Source organism: Alosa sapidissima, chromosome 16 (assembly GCF_018492685.1).
Source record: "Alosa sapidissima isolate fAloSap1 chromosome 16, fAloSap1.pri, whole genome shotgun sequence".
NCBI lineage: Eukaryota > Metazoa > Chordata > Actinopteri > Clupeiformes > Clupeidae > Alosa > Alosa sapidissima.
In genome coordinates, this window is record NC_055972.1 from 22,225,336 (window position 1) to 22,243,820 (window position 18,485).

At 40.0% G+C, this 18,485-nt stretch overlaps 1 protein-coding gene across 1 annotated transcript; it reads right to left on the bottom strand.

The window, feature by feature from the left end:
- Positions 1-8,440: 8,440 nt before the first annotated feature.
- LOC121685180 (calcium homeostasis modulator protein 2-like) lies at positions 8,441-18,485 on the bottom strand. Its single transcript, XM_042065553.1, has 2 exons — positions 17,922-18,485; positions 8,441-9,041 (listed from the first exon to the last, which is right to left on the bottom strand). The coding sequence occupies exons 1-2, from the start codon at positions 18,468-18,470 to the stop codon at positions 8,634-8,636; spliced, it is 957 nt and encodes a 318-aa protein (XP_041921487.1). The 5' UTR covers positions 18,471-18,485; the 3' UTR covers positions 8,441-8,633.

Consider the following 18,485-nt stretch of genomic DNA (forward strand, 5'->3'; position numbering starts at 1 on the left):
AACCATTGGTTGAAGAAACTGCAGGATTTACGGATAGTGATCTTCTGCTTGAAAACTGAAACAAATAGAAAAACTATTGCACATTGTCGATTTTATTTTCAAGATAATCCCAAAACCAGTTGGATTTACTTGATCTATTATTGCCCTCTTGTGGTGCCATGTTCAGATGACAAAAATCACTGGCACTGCTTACAGAAGAGGCAGAAAGATAGCTAAAATTGCTTTCAGAACAAAGGTACTGTAGGACTAATGTTTCTGATAGAAAGGTGTCAGAACACACAGTGCATGGCAGTTTGTTGTCTATGGGACTCCATAGCTGCAGACTGATCAGGGTGGCCATGCTGACTCCTGTCCAATCAACTCTGGGATCCACTTGATCTTGATCTTTACCTTCTCAGCCCAACAGAAGTCATCTTTTGCACATTTTCATTGGTTTAACACGTTTCACATCCTTTTTCAAAACATGTAACACAGTTATCATCAAAGAATCCAAACTTCTTTGGATTAAGTGTGTGAGACAAATGGAAAATATTTATTCACAGCTAACAGATACTGCTTGCAAAATTATGAACTTGTAATGTCAATATTTGAATCTCCTTTGCACTATTCTTCAATCAGCAATCATTCATTATCCATAAGAGATGCCATGTCTGTTCTGTGTTGCTATTTGCAAGTATGGATAAGGCACATTTAGAGAAGGTACTGTATTGTCTATTTAGTGAAGAAAACAGTACAAAAGCTGACAAGTCCAGGTGTTTACAGTTTTTCTTGATTGCTTTGACCTGCTTCAGGAAACTGTGATCCACTTGGTCTTCATGAACACTTTCTTTGCACAGCAGAAGTAATCTCTTGCGAATGTGTTCACATGTTTTCATTGGGTTCACACAGTTCTCACATCCTTTTGCAAAACAGTTAATACAGATGTAAGACGTTTTGCAAGCAAAATGTGTCATTTTGGCCAGACTGCTTTTGTTCAGACATGGGTGTTAACTGTTTTGAGAATGTGATGTCAGAGTTGACACAAGAATCAAAACAATCAGGAGAAAAAATGTAATGTACAGTAGGTCTATTTTAAATATAGCTGCAAGCACCAAAGAGTTGCTGAGATGTGAGCTCAATTTGTCTATTACAGCACCCCTAGAGGCCAAATGAGACCACTTCATATGCATAAAATATGCATAAAAATTGCTGTGAGTGATTGGGACAGTGTCCTGACTAATGGTATCGAGTTTTGTTATGTTAACTCAAAGTACCACGGAGATGTTAGTCCACTTCCTGTTTGGCGGCTTTGTCACCGTATTTGATTGGCTGTCACGGGCAAACAAAATTGAAATTGAAAAATCTGGCAAGTATCGTTTGTGCGGCTCGGGCAGAAGATCATCTCCGCCAAGTTCGGATGAAATTTGTGACCGCTGAAACTTTTTGTAGAGTTTGGACTAAATCCAATATGGCGGAGGTCCAATATGGCGGAAAGTGACGTAATAGGGGTCATTGAACTTAGGTCGGTCCAGGGATTCCAACGGTGCCTGATATGTGAAAATCAGACGCACCGTTCAATGGTCACATGCGTGAAGGCAATCCAGGTTCAACAAATTGGTGGCGCTAGAGTGTTGGGCATAGAGTTCTGGAAATTAGTGAGAGTGATGATGGGACAGTGTTGAATCAGTGTGCCAAATTTCATAACTTTAGACCCAGCGGTTCAATTTTCGGCCAGATTTTGACCTGTTGGTGGCGCTAGATGGCTGGGTTTAGAGGTCCGTAAATGAGTGTGAGTGGTCAGTGGAGTGTCCCGAAACTTTCTGCCAAAAAATCTGCACTTTTTAGCCAGGCGTTCTATGGGCTGCCATAGACTAATGGCAGAATAATAATAGGAAAAGCTACTAACTCAATGGGGTCCTGCTTGGCCCCCAATTACAAGTTGTAGTTCAGTGAAATTTGTCTTGTCTAGGTGCTTACTGTACAGTAGGTATTATATGCCAATGACAATTACATCTTGGGAGGAATGAATTCAATTCATTTTTATTCAATGTTGTCTTTTCACAGTTTTACTATGGCACTGAGAAAGCAAAAATGAAGGCTGAAATTCCTCATTTTGAGAACTATGTTTTGCATTTTGATGTCCAGTGTGTAATGCTTGATTGAAATCACACAGTGATTTGACTACAAGATAGATAGATAGATAGATAGATAGATAGATAGATAGATAGATACTTTATTTATCCCTAAGGTGTGGAAAAGATGTGTTGTTTGAAGGCAAAATTTGCTTTTGCTGCATGTTTTAAATGTTTTGAGAGAGTAAGAGCTTTTTGCAATCAAAATGTGTAATTTTGGCCAGAGTGCTTTTGCTTAGACCTGCGTGTTAATTGTTTTGAAAATGTGATGTCAGAGTTGACACAAGCATTAAAGTGATTGAGAAAAACTGTAATGTGGATTCTTAAAATGTAAATTAAAAAATACATCCATTTAAACATTTTAAATTAACATATAATTTAGAATTTATACCTGGCCTTGAACCAATACTAAAGGAGTCCTTACTCTTCATTCACCAGTAAATATAGAACAGTCTGCAAGGCGTTAAAGAGATGAAGAGGTTGGTGGAGGCTTTTTGGTTCTGAGCTGTAGTACCACTATTGGTCAACGGGGGGTGAAAATGAGCTGGTATTGGTGGGGCACATTCATGGGCGGACTGGCCATCTGGCATACCGGGCATTTTCCCGGTGGGCTGACGCACCTTTTGGGCCGATAGAATAGGCTATATATATAATTTAATAATTTTGGCCAACGATCGGCCCAAAGGATGGACAATCAGCGGCCCACTGGTTACATTTCCGTATTGACACTCGACTGATCCAATAACAGCTCCCACCCATCGCATTTTGGCCCAGAGCCAGGATTTTGTGAGCCATCAGAAGTTAATCGAAGTTGCCTACACGAAATTGCGGCAGATGCCGGTAGTGACAATAGTGCAAAAGTAACACCAATGAAAATTCAAAAATACAATATTGCAAGTAGGCTAGCAAATGTCAGCAACATGTTGAAGTTAGTTGAGTTTGAACGAGGATGTAAGCAAGCATACAGAGGGACAGTGAGCAGGTGGTGGAGCCTTGCGGCTACATGATAAGAACTCAGTGGTGGAGCAGGTAGGCTATGTGTGACATGCCATGCTGACTATGATGATTATGATGACTTATTAATTGCGATAATGTAATGATGTGGTTATGATAACCTAAGGCCGTGCTGTGATTATAATAACAATGTTTAAACAATGTATAATTAAATGTTCTAAATGAATGATTTGCAACCCCGGACAGCAAAAGAGTGTCAAATCGATGTTAATTGTTGGTCAGATTGATCAGTTTCTGTCAGACGCCCAAAATTCAACATCGATGACATGAGTGGTGGTTGGTCTCTCAAAGTAGAGCGTCGAAAGTGTTCTATATTGGAAGGGTTAATTATCATGGTAAAGACAGGCTAAAAGACTGTAGACCAGGCTTGGAATTTCACCATTCTGGGGGCAAGGCCACTTGGCTTTCAGTTGGGCATATTTGGTGGGGGGCACATATGTCAGGGCACCAAGGCCAAAGTTAACTATACAGTAGTAGGCTATAAAAATGATCAAAGTTGTATTTAGCCTATTCACTGCAGTAGACCTGCATCACTGTATGAAACATTACAAAAACATGAAATGAAAACATGACATATTACATAGAACTGTAAATCATCTGACTATCTAATATTTACAGATATCTAGGCTATATATAACATTTATTTATTTGGCCTGTTATGAAATCATGTATTGAACAATTTAAGCACAGCTCAGCTTTAAGAAACTCAAATAGCCTAGATGCATGCTTAGCATTTTGTGATCATTAAGGCTACTTTCACAAACTCTTAGTCAGCTGTCCTCTGATTTACCAATATCTAGGCGATATTTGTAACATTTATTACTATATTGTTCTTCCAAGTCTTCTTATTAGAGTGCATGAAAATGCACTCTACTGTTATCCAAATTTTTCTTAATATTATTCTTCTTCTCACGCTTTTTGTGCATTTAATACAGCTTCAACCGTTTAACTTAGAAACTTCATTCAAACTGCGTTGCGTAGGTTTTACTTATGTGACTTCAGCTATGAATTTTTCAACTTTAACTTTTATACTTTTTAAACTATTAATTAAAAACTACAAAGATTTCCCCATTGACTTTACATTAGATTATGATATCACAATAGAGCAATTAGAATCCTATGCCAGGTGTTCAGGCCACCTGGAGCCACTGGTTCAACTGTTCAACTGTTATCAACTGTTCAACTGTTACTGTAACTGTTCGTCAACTATGACTCCCATCAACTGTATCCTCTGCCTTCAACTGTTTCAAAATAAAAGTCCTCACTAGCTAGTTAGCATCATTAGTATTGTTAGCATAGTTAGCATTTTAGCAAAACTGCTAAAAATGATTAGCTAAGTTAGCTAAGTAACGTGATTACCATAGTTAGCATGTTAGTATTGTTAGTATTTTAGCATAACTGCTAAAATGATTAGCTAAGTCACATGGTTAGCATAGTTAGCATGTTAGCATTGTTAGCATTTTTTCCAAAACTGCTAAAAAACATGAGCTAAGTTAACTAAGTAACTTGGTCAAAATAATTAGCTTTGTTAGCATAACTGCTAGCAAACATTAGAGCCATTCCAACTGTCAGTTATCGTCAACTATCTACCTATATAGAGCCTTTAAACTATTTGTCTACCAACACGCATTAAACTATCAGTATGTCAACAACCTTTAAACTATCTACATATAACTTTTAAACTTTCAACATTCATTAAACTATCTGTCTATTAACAACTGTTAAACTATCTACATTCAACTTTTAAACTGTCTACGTCTAAACTATCAACTTTTTATTAAGCTATGCTATCTCTGTCCTAGCTTCATTTTCATGCACTCGTAATTCCCTGGAATTACATTTTCTAGTTCTTATTACAGTGCATGGGCTAATTAACTTGATTTGCACCTGTATCAACTTCCAGCTGCTCACTACTAGGACCCATCAAAGGGCCAGTTAAACTGATTGCACCTATATCAACTGCTTTCTGCTTAACTAGGCCAACTCTCTCTGTGTCTCTCCATTCTACAAGGATATAAGGCACATTCCATCCAACTTTCTATCCATTCATCCTCTTCAAACCATTCACTCATCCACCCATTAAACTATCCACCAACATCCATTAAACAATCTGCCTATCAACATCCATTCAACTTTCTGTCTATCAACATCCATTACACTATCTACATTCAACTTTTAAACTATATACTCTGTCTCAGACTTTAAGCATACAATCCGTCTCTCTTAAGACTACTATTTCCTCTGCCCACAACTGTTTCAAAATAAATATCCTCACTACAATAATTCACTATTAAATAATTTAACTATTTAAACTACTCAACTATTTAATTGTTCAGCCATTTCAACTGTCAGTTGTTATCAACTATGACTCCTGCCAACTGTTTCAAAATAAAAGTTTGTTTGGCATTTTATGTTAATATACATGTACAGTATGTTTATATTTTCATGCAATGGTAATTTCCTCGAAATTACATTTTCTAGTTATTATTCTTACCACCAAATTTCTGCGTCTAATTCAGCTTCAACCGTTTAACGTAGAAACTTCGTTCAAACTTTGTAAAGTAGGTCTTGAAATGGACACTTAAGGAATGCATTTTTCACTTTTGTAAACTTTATACTTTTTGAGATATTAACAAAAAACAAGCTTATTTTTCCCCATAGACTTTACATTAGCACTATGACATCACAATGGACTAATTAACTTAATTTGCACCTGTATCAACTTCCAGCTGCTCAACTAGGACCCATCAAAGGGCCCGTTAAACTGATTGCACCTGTATCAACTGCTTTCTGCTTAACTAGGCCAACTCTCTGTGTCTCTCCATTCTACAAGGATATAAGGCACATTCCATCCAACTTTCTATCCATTCATCCTCTTCAAACCATTCACTCATCCACCCATTAAACTATCCATCAACATCCATTAAACAATCTGCCTATCAACATCCATTCAACTTTCTCAAACCTTCAGTAGAATGTATGATTAAATTGAATTATATTATTTAGGCCTTTTCTCGCGAACCGTTCAACACAGCAATTATCGGCTAACATCGTTTAAAAGCTGAGAAAAAGCTCTTTTATGTGATGCTTGTGATGTCTGTGTGATGAATAGGCTACTTCGCGAGTAGTTCAACTGAGAATGGGTGAATTTGCAATTTCTTTCTTGCGCTGTCACTTTCTCCACTGCGTAAAAGACTAAATAAATTTGCGCTGTGAATGCTAAGATTATTTTGACAGGCCACAGGCTAAATAAAAATCGCTATTAATAGGACGCAAAGTAGGGGTGTAAAGATTAACCGATACGTATTGGTATCCGTTTTTAACGGGTAAGATACGGCTACATCGATACGTGAAGCCCCGTATCGGAAAAAAAATGAAATGAACCGGTCGTTATATCGATTTACTTGTTATGAATCGGTGCACAACCTTTTCTGCTCGCTCAGACTCATTTACGTTCCAAGCAGCGTGTTCATCCCACTTCCGGTTTTGAAACTATACGTGGCACGGAATTGTGGGTAATGCAGTTCGTTTTTGGTTACATTCATTGCCCAAAGTTGTCAAATGACCTCATTACCCATACATCTATTGCAACTTAAGCATGTGACAACTTGCACTCGGTCGGCTTTTGTTTTTCGAAATCCAGCGCAAAATTAAGCACTTATAGCATTCCTAAACAGCAACGATAGTCTGTAAAGTAGCCTTACCTTTGATGAAGGGATTTCCTTAATGTTAAATAATAATTTGGCCCTTGCTGCTAAAACGATGCATAAATTATTAGCCAATGATTTTGTTCATATTCACTCAGACTTGTGGCATTTTAGGTTTCTGCATTAGGTCTACTGTTGGAACAAAATAAGCCCAGAGAGTTCATGGATTTGTAGGCCTATTTTATTCTTGTAGGGTAGGCTAGGCCTATATGAGAAAAGGCCAAGAGTGTCTTAAGCACCGTTTTATTTTATTTCGGTATTGTCTTACCTCAACAAGGCTACAGCTCCATGAAAACAATCAGATATAACTCTATAAAGTCTGTAAAGTCTATAAAAATACATTTTTATAGACTGTAAAGTCTATAAAAATGTATTTTTATGTTGTATTTGGCTGCTGTGCTTGACTGAAATGTAGACTATTCTTTTTTCATTTCAATACAGTATATGAAACAAACCTCAGTTTAGATAATCATATTCACACATTTTGTTGCCTAATTGACAACCATGACCATGATAATTGATAATATAAAATGAATGTGCACCTTGAGCAAATTATAAAAAATCTTTCAGAATGCTTTCCATTCTTGAACTGCATCGAATCGCATCGAATCATACTGAATCGTTTTTTATAAACATGTATCTTTTCTTGTATCGAATCGTATCGTTTTTTACATGAGAGATTCACACCCCTAACGCAAAGCATAATATTGAAAGAAGGGGACACCAAGGCCACCGTGGCCTGTAAACCTCTGATTTTCAAAGGGGCCTCACGGCCAACGCAAGGGGCTACGACGGCCATGGCCGTCGTGGCCTCCGTGAAATTCCTACCGTGCTGTAGACTGACGGAAATGTAGGCTACAAAACATCATAGTCATATTCATGCACAAGCCAACTAATATACGGTAACCTGTAAGATAGGCTACTGGAAGACATTAAAGTTAATTAGTTAATGTAGCTATAATGTTCCAAAATGTACCAGCAATGTAGTATAGCCTACAGGAATTAAATATTTCCAGCAACAGCCCTATTTATTTTGTGTTGTTTCAGTTGTCTTACAGTGATTAACGTCTACTACAATCTAAGTAATTTAGCTCTTTACACATAGGCAAATTCAGTAACTGTTTGGTGCTGCTGTCAGTTGAGCATTGTATAGTTTAAATGTAGCCTATTAAATAATTTGAAATGATACTTTGAATTCAAGCAGAAACTCTTCTCTTCTCTTAATAATTGCTTGTATAGCCTAGGCTACTTGAATATGGAGATCATGTACTCCATGGCTACCTCTGATCAGTGCTTTTCAATGCTCCATGACAGTTGAAAATATATATTTAACATATTTAAGGGTAATGCAAAGATTTTGTATTTAATTAGGTGTGCCCGACCGATTTGAGGGCTGCTTGGGCCAAATATGCCAGGGCCGATTTTTGGTCCCAGTCCACCCCTGGTCTTGTTCTTTTATAGATTGACTCGCCATTACAATCATAAATGGAGGAAATGGCCAATGTCCTAATAGGGCTGCATGAGAAGGCCACAAGAGATTGGTTTTGTGCGTCTATCTTTAGTCTGAAATATTTCATTCCATGCTGAAATTAATCACACAACATGCAATCATCTTCAACATCTTTCATACTGCAGTTGTATATCAAACGAAGGTGCAGTTGCCATAAGGATGTGTCTTTCTCTATGGTTACTGACTGACTTTAAAGAGGAAGTCAAGTACAGGAACAGAAAACAAGAACTAGTACTAGTAGATTCCAGAATGTGTGTATGTTTCAAGAGAAACTTAAGTAACTGGTCTCTCTTAGCAAAAGTCTTTCTCCATAGCCTCGATGTTGTTCTGCAGTTTGTAGTTGGACCACTTGTGGAGGCGGCTGTAGAGGGGCGCTCCCTGGTTCTCCTGGTATAGGTACACCCCTGTGATGCGGTTCCACTCCAGGCTGGGGACCTCAGCCTTGACGTCGGCCACGCTTTCCAGAAGCTCCTGCTCGTCCTTGTCCAGGGCCACAAAGCCGAAGAAGCTGCGCACGTTGCGGATGGCCTGGATGTGCGCGTGGGCATCCATGGTGCGCTGGAAGACTTGGCTCTCTTGGGAGCGGAAGTGGGACCAGTACGCCTCCTGCTGGTAGCCCAGGGGAGAGCAGCAGCGCCTGAGGCACAGCATCAGGAACACAGAGAGGGACACAAAGCCCACCAGTATCCAACCCAGCAACTGTAGGGCAATGACAGACACTCAAATACACAAATATAGACACACACACACACAAGCAATACTGCATATTGCATAACATTAATGGACTTTACATTATTGGTACCATATTGGGAAATTATTATATTACTGGGTTCTATCAAGTCAGAGACTGTTAGGCAAAAAGGCCATAATATTATGTATTTCACAAGCTCAACAACCTCACTAACAACAGGGATTGTTACTGCTTGCCTAAACATTTTTCCATTTCTCTTAAAGTAAAAGAAATTACTGTAACTTTCTGGAAATGCCAACTTTCCCTTAATGATAGACAGATTTTCCCTTTAAGATGTCGGATGATGTTTGTTTATGTTTATGTTTCCTAGCAGACACTTTTATCCAAAACAGCTTTCATCATATCTGAACAAAAGAGCAAACAAATCACCCCAGAGAGGTAACTCACTCTTTCCTTCAGTGGTCTCCAAGAAACTACACACAGTGTTTTGTTATTGTATAAGTAAAGTAAGGGAAAATTTGGTATCTGCATTTATCCCAATCCGTGAATTAGTGAAACACATTCAGCACACAGTGAACACAGTGAGGTGAAGCACACACTAATCCCGACGCAGTGAGCTGCCTGCTACAGCGGCACACGGGGAGCAGTGAGGGGTTAAGTGCCTTGCACAAACCGGCAACCCTTTGGTTACAAGTCTAAAGTCCTAACCAGTAGGCCACGGCTGATGGTTGTTTGGAGGACAGGCTCCCCTCACTTTGTTTGTTTTGAGTTCATGGAGCCAAGGCTGTGTAAGAAGACCAGGGGGGTATTCCAAGTACGTGGTTTAGTGACAAACCTGGGCAAGTTAACTCAGAATAAGTGGGGAAACCTTCTACAACAAGAGCCCTATGCCATTGTTTTGTTAGGAGAATGAGGCCATACAGCTCTTCTATTAGGAGGCTTACCCTTTACGTTAACTTACCCAGGTTTGTCACTAAACCACGTACTTTGAATACCCCCCTGGAATTTTTACATAGTCCGAGAATGGAGAGCTAGCAGATCGGGAGGAGATAGTTGAATGTTACAAATAGTGTTATGGTAGAAATCTCCAGAGGTGGAAAGTAACGAAATACATTTACTCACGTTACTGTATTGAGTAGTTTTTCTGTGTATTTTGTATTTTTTTAAAGTAGTTTATAAAATCGGTACTGTACTTCGCTACATCAAAAATCCCATCCGTTACTTGAGTAAAAAAAAAGTGAAGACTAACGAAAACAGAAAGGGAGAGAAAAAAAATCGCGCCCTAAACCACTAGCCCAGTGTTTCCCAAAGTCTGGGTCGCGACCCACGGGTGGGTCGCAGGAGATTTTATTTGGGTCGCCAGCACAATTTATGTTGTGTTTAGTTAGGGTGACCAGACGTCCTGAGCAATTCTGGACAGTCCCGAAATCTAAGCGTTTATCCCGAATCCCGAATCCGGCCCTAATCGTCCCGAAAATTATACTCAATCAGAATACTGAGTAGGCCTATAGTTATTTTCTGATAAACATTAAAAACTGTCCGTAGAGAGGTTGAGTCGACTGCATGCAGCCCCCGACGGCAGCTATTGCTAAGTGTCTGGATGCAGCCCCAGCTACTTTGTTTCTTTTTTGACGTTCTATAATTAGGCGCGAATATGCACTGATTTTAGCTCATTTTTATTCATTCCTTGACATGGCTGATGTACCGGAACCCCAACACGCCGCTAAAAAGTAAAAGCGTCTATGCAGGTACCGGGAGGAGTGGGTGGGGAGGTACCCGTGGATTGACAACGCCTTAAGCGACGAGATGAAAGCATTCTGCAAAGTGTAGAAGAGAGTTTGGTGTTTCTCACGGAGGGGAGGCAGATGTTAGACTACATGCTAACAACAACCTACACTGTGCCAACACCGCGAGAGGTCTGATTTGCACTGTTACGCATTGTTTTTTTTTTCCCACAATGACATTTTGAGTTCGTGATTTCTCTGTTGTATTTTGAGGCAGACTTGATGTTTGAATAAAAATGTGTTTTGGTACAGGTTTGAAAATTCATTATCTTTTATAATAGTCTATGTAGGCCTACACCCCCCCCCCCCCCCCGGCGAAAAAAAAGCGTCCCGAATTTCAGCCAATCTCATCTGGTCACCCTAGTTGTCTTATAGGCCTAACTGATACCATTGTCATTTGATACCAGGAAAGGTAACAGTCACGGTTTTGTCATAAAAGCTCATGAAACTGGCGCATGAAACTGGGGGACGAACGCATCGCAGAGGGGGTGCCAGAGCATGGATATCTACCCCTCAAAATGAAACCGTTCTGTGGGGCGCCATGCCACCTCGCAGTTGCAAACTACAAGGGACATGAATCCGCCTATTTGCACGAACATTAACAGATACCATCAGATACCACAGATAACTTTACCGATTAAAATCTAGACCATGCTGTCAACTAAAGCAGACATCCATAGACCGGACATAAGGCCATTCAATTTGCATGTAGATAGTTTCGATTTTAGATGCAATCTTTAAAGTTAGCAACCTCCTCCTCACATTCTTATTTCTGATTTAAAATGCACAACAGTGCATTATATTAGGCTACAATTTAAATGGACATTTTAAACATTATTCCTCTCGTTTTCCACCTCGCTAACTCCAAAGTAAAGGCGCATTCTTCCGGCTATTGCGCAAAAGCCTCTTGTTCTGATATAACGACTATACAATATAATATAAGACAACAATACAATATAACGACTTGAGTTATTTGCTGTTTACATCAGAATTGACGTCCACAGTGTTATGGACCCATTTGTCTGCAACGCAACGTAGCCTACAACATTTTTTTTTTAGAAATACAGGAACAACTTACTATGCAGACGAATGACGACTGCGCAACATCCGAAATTTCCCCAATCTTTTCAGTAGTCATTTCCAACTTCTCACGCTGATGGTGCTCAAAATGCAACACAACCGTGTTCAAAGCAGGATCTATCTATCTAGATCCTAGGCTATAGCAATGTATGGTTGAAAGGCATAGAACAGTTGGAGATCCTGTGGCCTAAAACAATATTGGTGGTGAAATGGGTCGCGATGGTCTGTCATTTTTAAAAAGTGGGTCCCCAGAAAAAAAGTTTGGGAAACACTGCACTAGCCCAGTGATAATGATCAGCATGTAGCCTACAACAGGACATGAATCAAGCTGGCGCCATGCAGTCTTTCTGAAATTGATGGAGATGGAGCTGGATCACGAGATGCATCAGATTAGCCTAACCTATGAAAGTGTATTTTCCGCTATTCCAATGGGTTGTCTCAATAGCACCAATGATTGCGGAGATATTCAAGCAAACACCATGGGATTTCGTGTTTTGACGTTTGTGCTCACCTTTCTTTGGAAAGAAGTTTAGGCCTATTAGCAGTTGTTTCCCCTCATTTTGATGTCTTTCTTTTTCCTGTTTTGGCCTTTGTTTTTAGTAACCTGACTTGGCTTTCTTGAAGAAAGACATTGCACCAGCAGCACAACAATTAGCGGTCCACTACTAGCGACGCTCAACTACAGTAAAAACAAAAGATAGACTACCTTATGAATCGTGCAGGCGGACTAAACCATTTAGCTCTTTAGCAAGGGAGAGTTAGATTGACCTTAGACAGTTTTCACTATGTTTTGTATACAAAATACAGTCAGTCAAACTTTACATTTCGTCTGACATTCATTTTGACATTTGGAAGTTAAAATATTCAGATAAAATAAATATATGGTGGAAATAAGTATTGAACGCTTATTTTTGTTTTTTCAGTAATTAGGGACTGTACGATATTTAGCGGGTGGGGGAGGGGGGCCGGTCGCCAGACGATCCGGTTAAAAATTTTCTGCCTGGCCCTCCCCACTGGTCAATTTTTTTTTTCCCCCGGCTCAAAAAAATTCTCCTAGGCTCTCACCCCTACGTGAATCAAATAAAACTGGTTTACAAGGTTAAAAAGACAGCAAATGTCATAAGCACACATACACACACGGGTACACACGCAGCGCCGATCTCTACAATGGCTATATGCTTCGGAATCATAGAGAACAACAAGGGGAAAACATGCCGTTTTATGTGTGGTTAAGAATAATATCAGAGTGGGCCTTTTTCTACCAGTTTTTGCTACATAAAAATAATAAAGATTGCTTGAACTCACATACCGGTGTTGTGTGCCTTCTGGTTTCTCCACCTACTGGTTTCCTTGCGCCTGCAGCAGTTGTCAGACATTCACAAACAAGTTGTATTAGGCGGTTTGAAGTTGCTTTTCATATATACACCATGTGTTAAGGAGGGTTTAGGTATTAGGTGATTAGATGGGTGGACTGTATAGGTGCTGGTTGGATGGTATGGTGTCTTCCTGGTGCGTTGGTAAGAACGCCACTGAGTCCAAAATGCAGTTTAAGGGGCTTTAATTAACTTGAAGGCAGCACAGTAATATGCAGGGTCAATCAGATGATAATTCTTCTTAATTATTATTCAGTTGCATAATTCAAATAGGCTTTCTACAGTTGGTTACAAATATGTGTGGTCTAAGAAAGGAAGGGAGCAGAAAATACAAACTCTGCATCAATAAACAATTACTGAAATAAAGGCATTCAGTCTAGTTATTTAAGGCATGAACAGCTTCCATAGGGAAAATCTACATGACTGCTATACACTGGGGAAACACGGCCAACTACTGGCAAACTCGTGGTAATTACGCATTACAAGGGCGCCCATTAAACAGGCTATTAAAGGCGCGAAAATCTCCACAGTAAAACACGCAACGGTATTTCGCTATACTAACACAAAAGACGGCAATTAACACATTCCAAATGACAATTAAGGGATCCGACATCAATATAAGGCACTACAAATCACAAACGAAGTCATAGGAACATTCTAGAAGGCTCTACATTACTCTACATTCACTGTTAAAGCTGGCAAAATCACACTCTCAAACGGACTAAACTACCAAACATCTGGACACTAAAACAGGACAAAAAATACTCACAAATCTTCAATGACGCACACAAGGAACAGAAAATGACTGTAGAAGGTGAATAAAGTGTCATTTCATGGTGAAACGTCGAGCCAAACGTCCGTTGCAAACTGACTGGCAGCAGCTCTCACTAACTGAACTGCTCCATACGTGGACGCGTGGACACTGAGCTTCCCGCGAAAACGTGAGGATGTAAGCGCAAGCTCAGAATCTTCAGCGCAGCCAATGGCCTTTCTAACACCACGCGTGCTAGGCTACATTACAGCCACTCGGACAAAAGACATGTAAAAAAATATATGTTTTGAAAACTAGCATTAAACTGGATTCAATCCCGCAAAAGCAACATGTATGTCTTTCTCCAGCCTGATTCCCTACTCCTTGAGCCAACTAATACCTGGCTGTTACGCGATACAATTAACTATTGTAGGCTACCATCCATTAATAACGTAGGCAACACCCAGGTAACATGTTGTCCAGGCTATTTGAAACAAGTGGTTGCCCTTGATCTAAAACAACCGGTTACCTTAGGCTGCTACGGCCGTCAGTGCACTGTGCACAGTATACTCTTTGTGGTTGATCAAATACAAGATATAATAGAATATCAGATATAGATAAAATAAAAGATGTATTTGGTGATGACGTTATTGTAGGTCTAGTAGACCTAAAATCTTAGAAATTAAATGGTAGGAAGAGACAGAAGAAACGATCTACATTTTAGCGCACCAGACCGCGATGTCTTCAAGGGTTGAATGAAGGGTAGTTGGAAAAATTAGCGTATTTTTCAAGTCAATAAACATTCTTAATTTTCGAATGTCTTTGTCAGGGAACATTTGACTTTTCAAAACCATAGGCCTGGTAGTCGCTCAGACAAGGAGTTATAAGATAAAGGCAATACCATTTGTGTCACCTAATGCAAGACAAAATGTTGCTTGCGTGGTTAATTAATAGGTGATTTGATGACGGTGTTCAGCTAATTGGAGTGGCTCAAAGAGATAATGCGCTGAATAGGTTGGTCTGGTTCATAGGTGTGCGTATTTATTGCAGGTTTGAATTCATTTTAATGCTATAAAGTGTGCAAATTATAGCCATTATTTTACATGTATTGTATGAGTGGTTGTAGTGTAATGATCATGAGATATGAAATGCGACTTCAAATCCGTCTAAAACATCTTGCTTGTGAATGTTTGACAACTCCTGCAGCTGTGGTGAGCAACGCGAGCACGCGCAAGGAAACCAGTAGGCACACAACACCGGTATACCTGGTGACTTGTGTGATCTTCATCTTGCAAAAGTTCTGCCTAGGCTAAGTACAAATGAGCATACAGTCTCATATTAAGGTATAAATGCTAATTTTTCATCACCGAATATCCACAAAGATGCTGCCAATTTGTTTACTACGTTCCCAAACTTTATTGCAGCTCATGTGACTTCATCAAGGGCTACGATTCGCCAGTAAAGTGAAACAAGCGTAACCTCTGACCTTTAAAGAGGGTTGTGGGAGATTCAGGTAGGGTTGCGACTTTTTGGACTCGCCCACTCTGTCAAAGAGACGTGAGTCATGTTTTGGCCTACAAACCTTTTAAAATATCGAAAACGAAAAAAAAAATATCATGGATCAGGAAAAAATTATTTCCCTCGGCCCTCCCCCCAGGCCAAAACATTTCTCCTGGGCCTTCCCCTAAGGCTTAAAAAATTCTCTTATTCCCTTTCCTTGCCTTCCTTGTGTTATTCCACTTCATTACATGACTCTACTTATGGAGTTTGGATTTTTTATGTGTGGATTACCTGAGTTATTACTAATGCCTGGTGAAAATGTTGTGCCCCCTGTATTCCACTTTTCACGGGCCCTCTCCTCCATTGGGGCCCTATACTTCCCACTTTCCCGTTCGAACCCCCCAGTTCGACGCCTTTTAATCTGCTGAACCTTCTGCTCGTTTCCAAATATAAAAAAACTCTCTGCAACTCAACATTGGCCTGCCTGCCTCAGCTGGCTGTGAGGAGCTTTTCAGTTGTGCTGGATTACTGTTCACTGCAAAGCGACCCAAGGATGAGTGCAACTAACTTTGAAAATCAACTACTGCTCAAACTTAAAGGAGAACTCCGGTGATTTTTCACATAGATCTTCATTTCTCAACGTCCTTATCAGGCAAGTACCTCCACTCGGCGGCCATATTGCAACACTTTTTGGGCACTTATCGTGCATCTATTTCGGCAGAAATGCATGTGCGTAAGGCTTTACGACACCAATCTTGCTCCAGCAGCGAGATCACAACAGATGATTGGCATGATGTCTTCACAGCACACCACATGATTGGCTCAATGTATTTTACAACACACCACATGATTGGCTCAATGTATTCACATGTCGACGTTTTGCCGCGGAAGGGTTGTGATATGTGTAGACAACTGCCATATTGGCGTTACAAACTAACCCCATGCATTACTATGAGGATTTTTTATATTTTAAATTAACTACTTTTTACTTTTACTTGAGTACATTTTCAGATCGGTATTTTAACTTGTACTTGAGTAATATTTCATCAAGGTATTGGTACTTTTACCATTTGGAAATCACCATTGTTTACCCTAGCTTACCCAACCCAACCTTGCCTATTTAAGATGTTCATTTCATTTAGTTTATTATAGGGACATGTGTGTTTTTGCCATTCATTTATTTGTTTATTTATTTTCATGTGAACTTAATTTGCTCATTTTCAGTCCAGAAATGTTAGGCCTATGCTTTGTGGCACTGTGCACTTTGCAAGGCAGGTTCATCTGGTCATTTTTTGAAACAGACGCCCCAATGTATTAAATACAAATACTGTGAACACTTTTTGTTCCTTTCCAGGAATATTTTTCCCTTCTTCTGTTACACATACATCATCATGATATATCATAGATCAAATTGTCTTGCAGTGAATAATTGCAATGAAGAGTAGAATCACTGTATCATGATACCATCGTTATCATGAACAAAATTGTATTGTAGTTTAGAGTAGGCCTACACCAGTGCCTTATGTAATTATTCTTGCATCACTAAATATAGCAAAAAGTGTCCTCCTTTTTGGTGTTATGGAAATGGCCACTCTACTAATCCAACATCAACAAAACCTAATCTTCTGACATTTAATTGTTGTGTTGTTTTTGTTCAATCAATATTTTCTTATCCGGGAAGCTGTGCTCCAACAGGATTTTATGTTTAATTATTTTTAAAGCACTCCAGGAAAAAAGGGCAGGGGCTCAAGCCCCCTTTGATGTGCACATGCTTGCTAAGGTCCGATAATGCCACATTTCTGCCATTTTTATTGCCTGACTAAATTTGATACCAACTATTGAACACCCTGAAAATAGTATTTTACATCTACAGAATTACATCACAATTCACTCGTTTGGAAGCAACAAAATGGCAAATCACACCTTTAAGAGGAAACTGGTGTTTCCGTTACCGCTAAGATATTATCAAGGGAGCAGTTCTTGAGTCTACACTACAGTAAAACAAATAATACTGTTAATATACATGCAAGTGATCCAGTGGGTTAACTCAGTGTCAGGGCTGTTCGATGTCAAATTATCATGTCTGTATTTAGAACAGTCCCACTTTACTCATGCAAATGAGAAGTTAGATAACTGAAAGAAGTTGCTGACCACTTAGAGTTAAAAATAAATTCAATCACTTTTGATGATCTCTGCCTCCCACAAGTGGTGTAAGGAAAATTTGTTTAGATTCAATAACAACAATTACAAACAAAAAACCCAAAGACTTCTCACCATTAGTTTAACAGACATGCCACAAAAATCAAGAGGTTTTAAGTAGGGACAGAGTCAGTGTTACAAACATGAAGTTATGGTCACTGCGTGAATATTAGGCCTACTGAGTTTGGCAAACTACTATACCTGAGACTCGTACCGTAGTCTCCTTCCAATCACATTCCAGAAATGTAACAGCTCCACAGGAACATGCTGGCATGGAAAGCCAGCCATGATTTCGTGCACATCCGAGTAGTTACTGGGGAAATCCTTAATGGACGCCGGGTCCACAAACTCACTCAGGGCGCAGACGTACGCCTCGCCCCTGAGCAGCGACAGCACCATCCAGGTGATGGGGGCCACTGCCGCCCGTTCCACGATGGAGGCCAGCAGCGCGAACACGGCCACCCCCGAGAGCTTCCGGCACCTTCTCAAGCGACACTCGGACAGGATGTCCCACGTGTTGTGGTTCAGCATCACCCCCACAAGGAAGAGGGCCAGAGCGGGCACGCCTATGGCTGTCAGGCCGTACAGGTAGTTCCGTGCCGTGGAACACGGGCAGCTGAAGGCAAAGGTGTTGTAGGCCGTCTGTCCGCCGACCGTTCCCAGGGCAACGAGCCCATTGAAGATCATCACATCCTTGCTCTTGAAGAAGAGGGACATGAATTTGATGTTCTCACGGACCAGGTCAGCCATGGTTGCAGATTGTAC

Excerpts from the sequence above, each read along its gene's own strand:
- LOC121685180 (XM_042065553.1), bottom strand. The coding sequence starts at position 18,470 with ATGGCTGACCTGGTCCGTGAGAACATCAAATTCATGTCCCTCTTCTTC. Across the intron at positions 9,042-17,921 it reads GACTACGGTACGAGTCTCAG|TTGCTGGGTTGGATACTGGT; the intron begins GTATAGTAGTTT and ends ATTGCCCTACAG.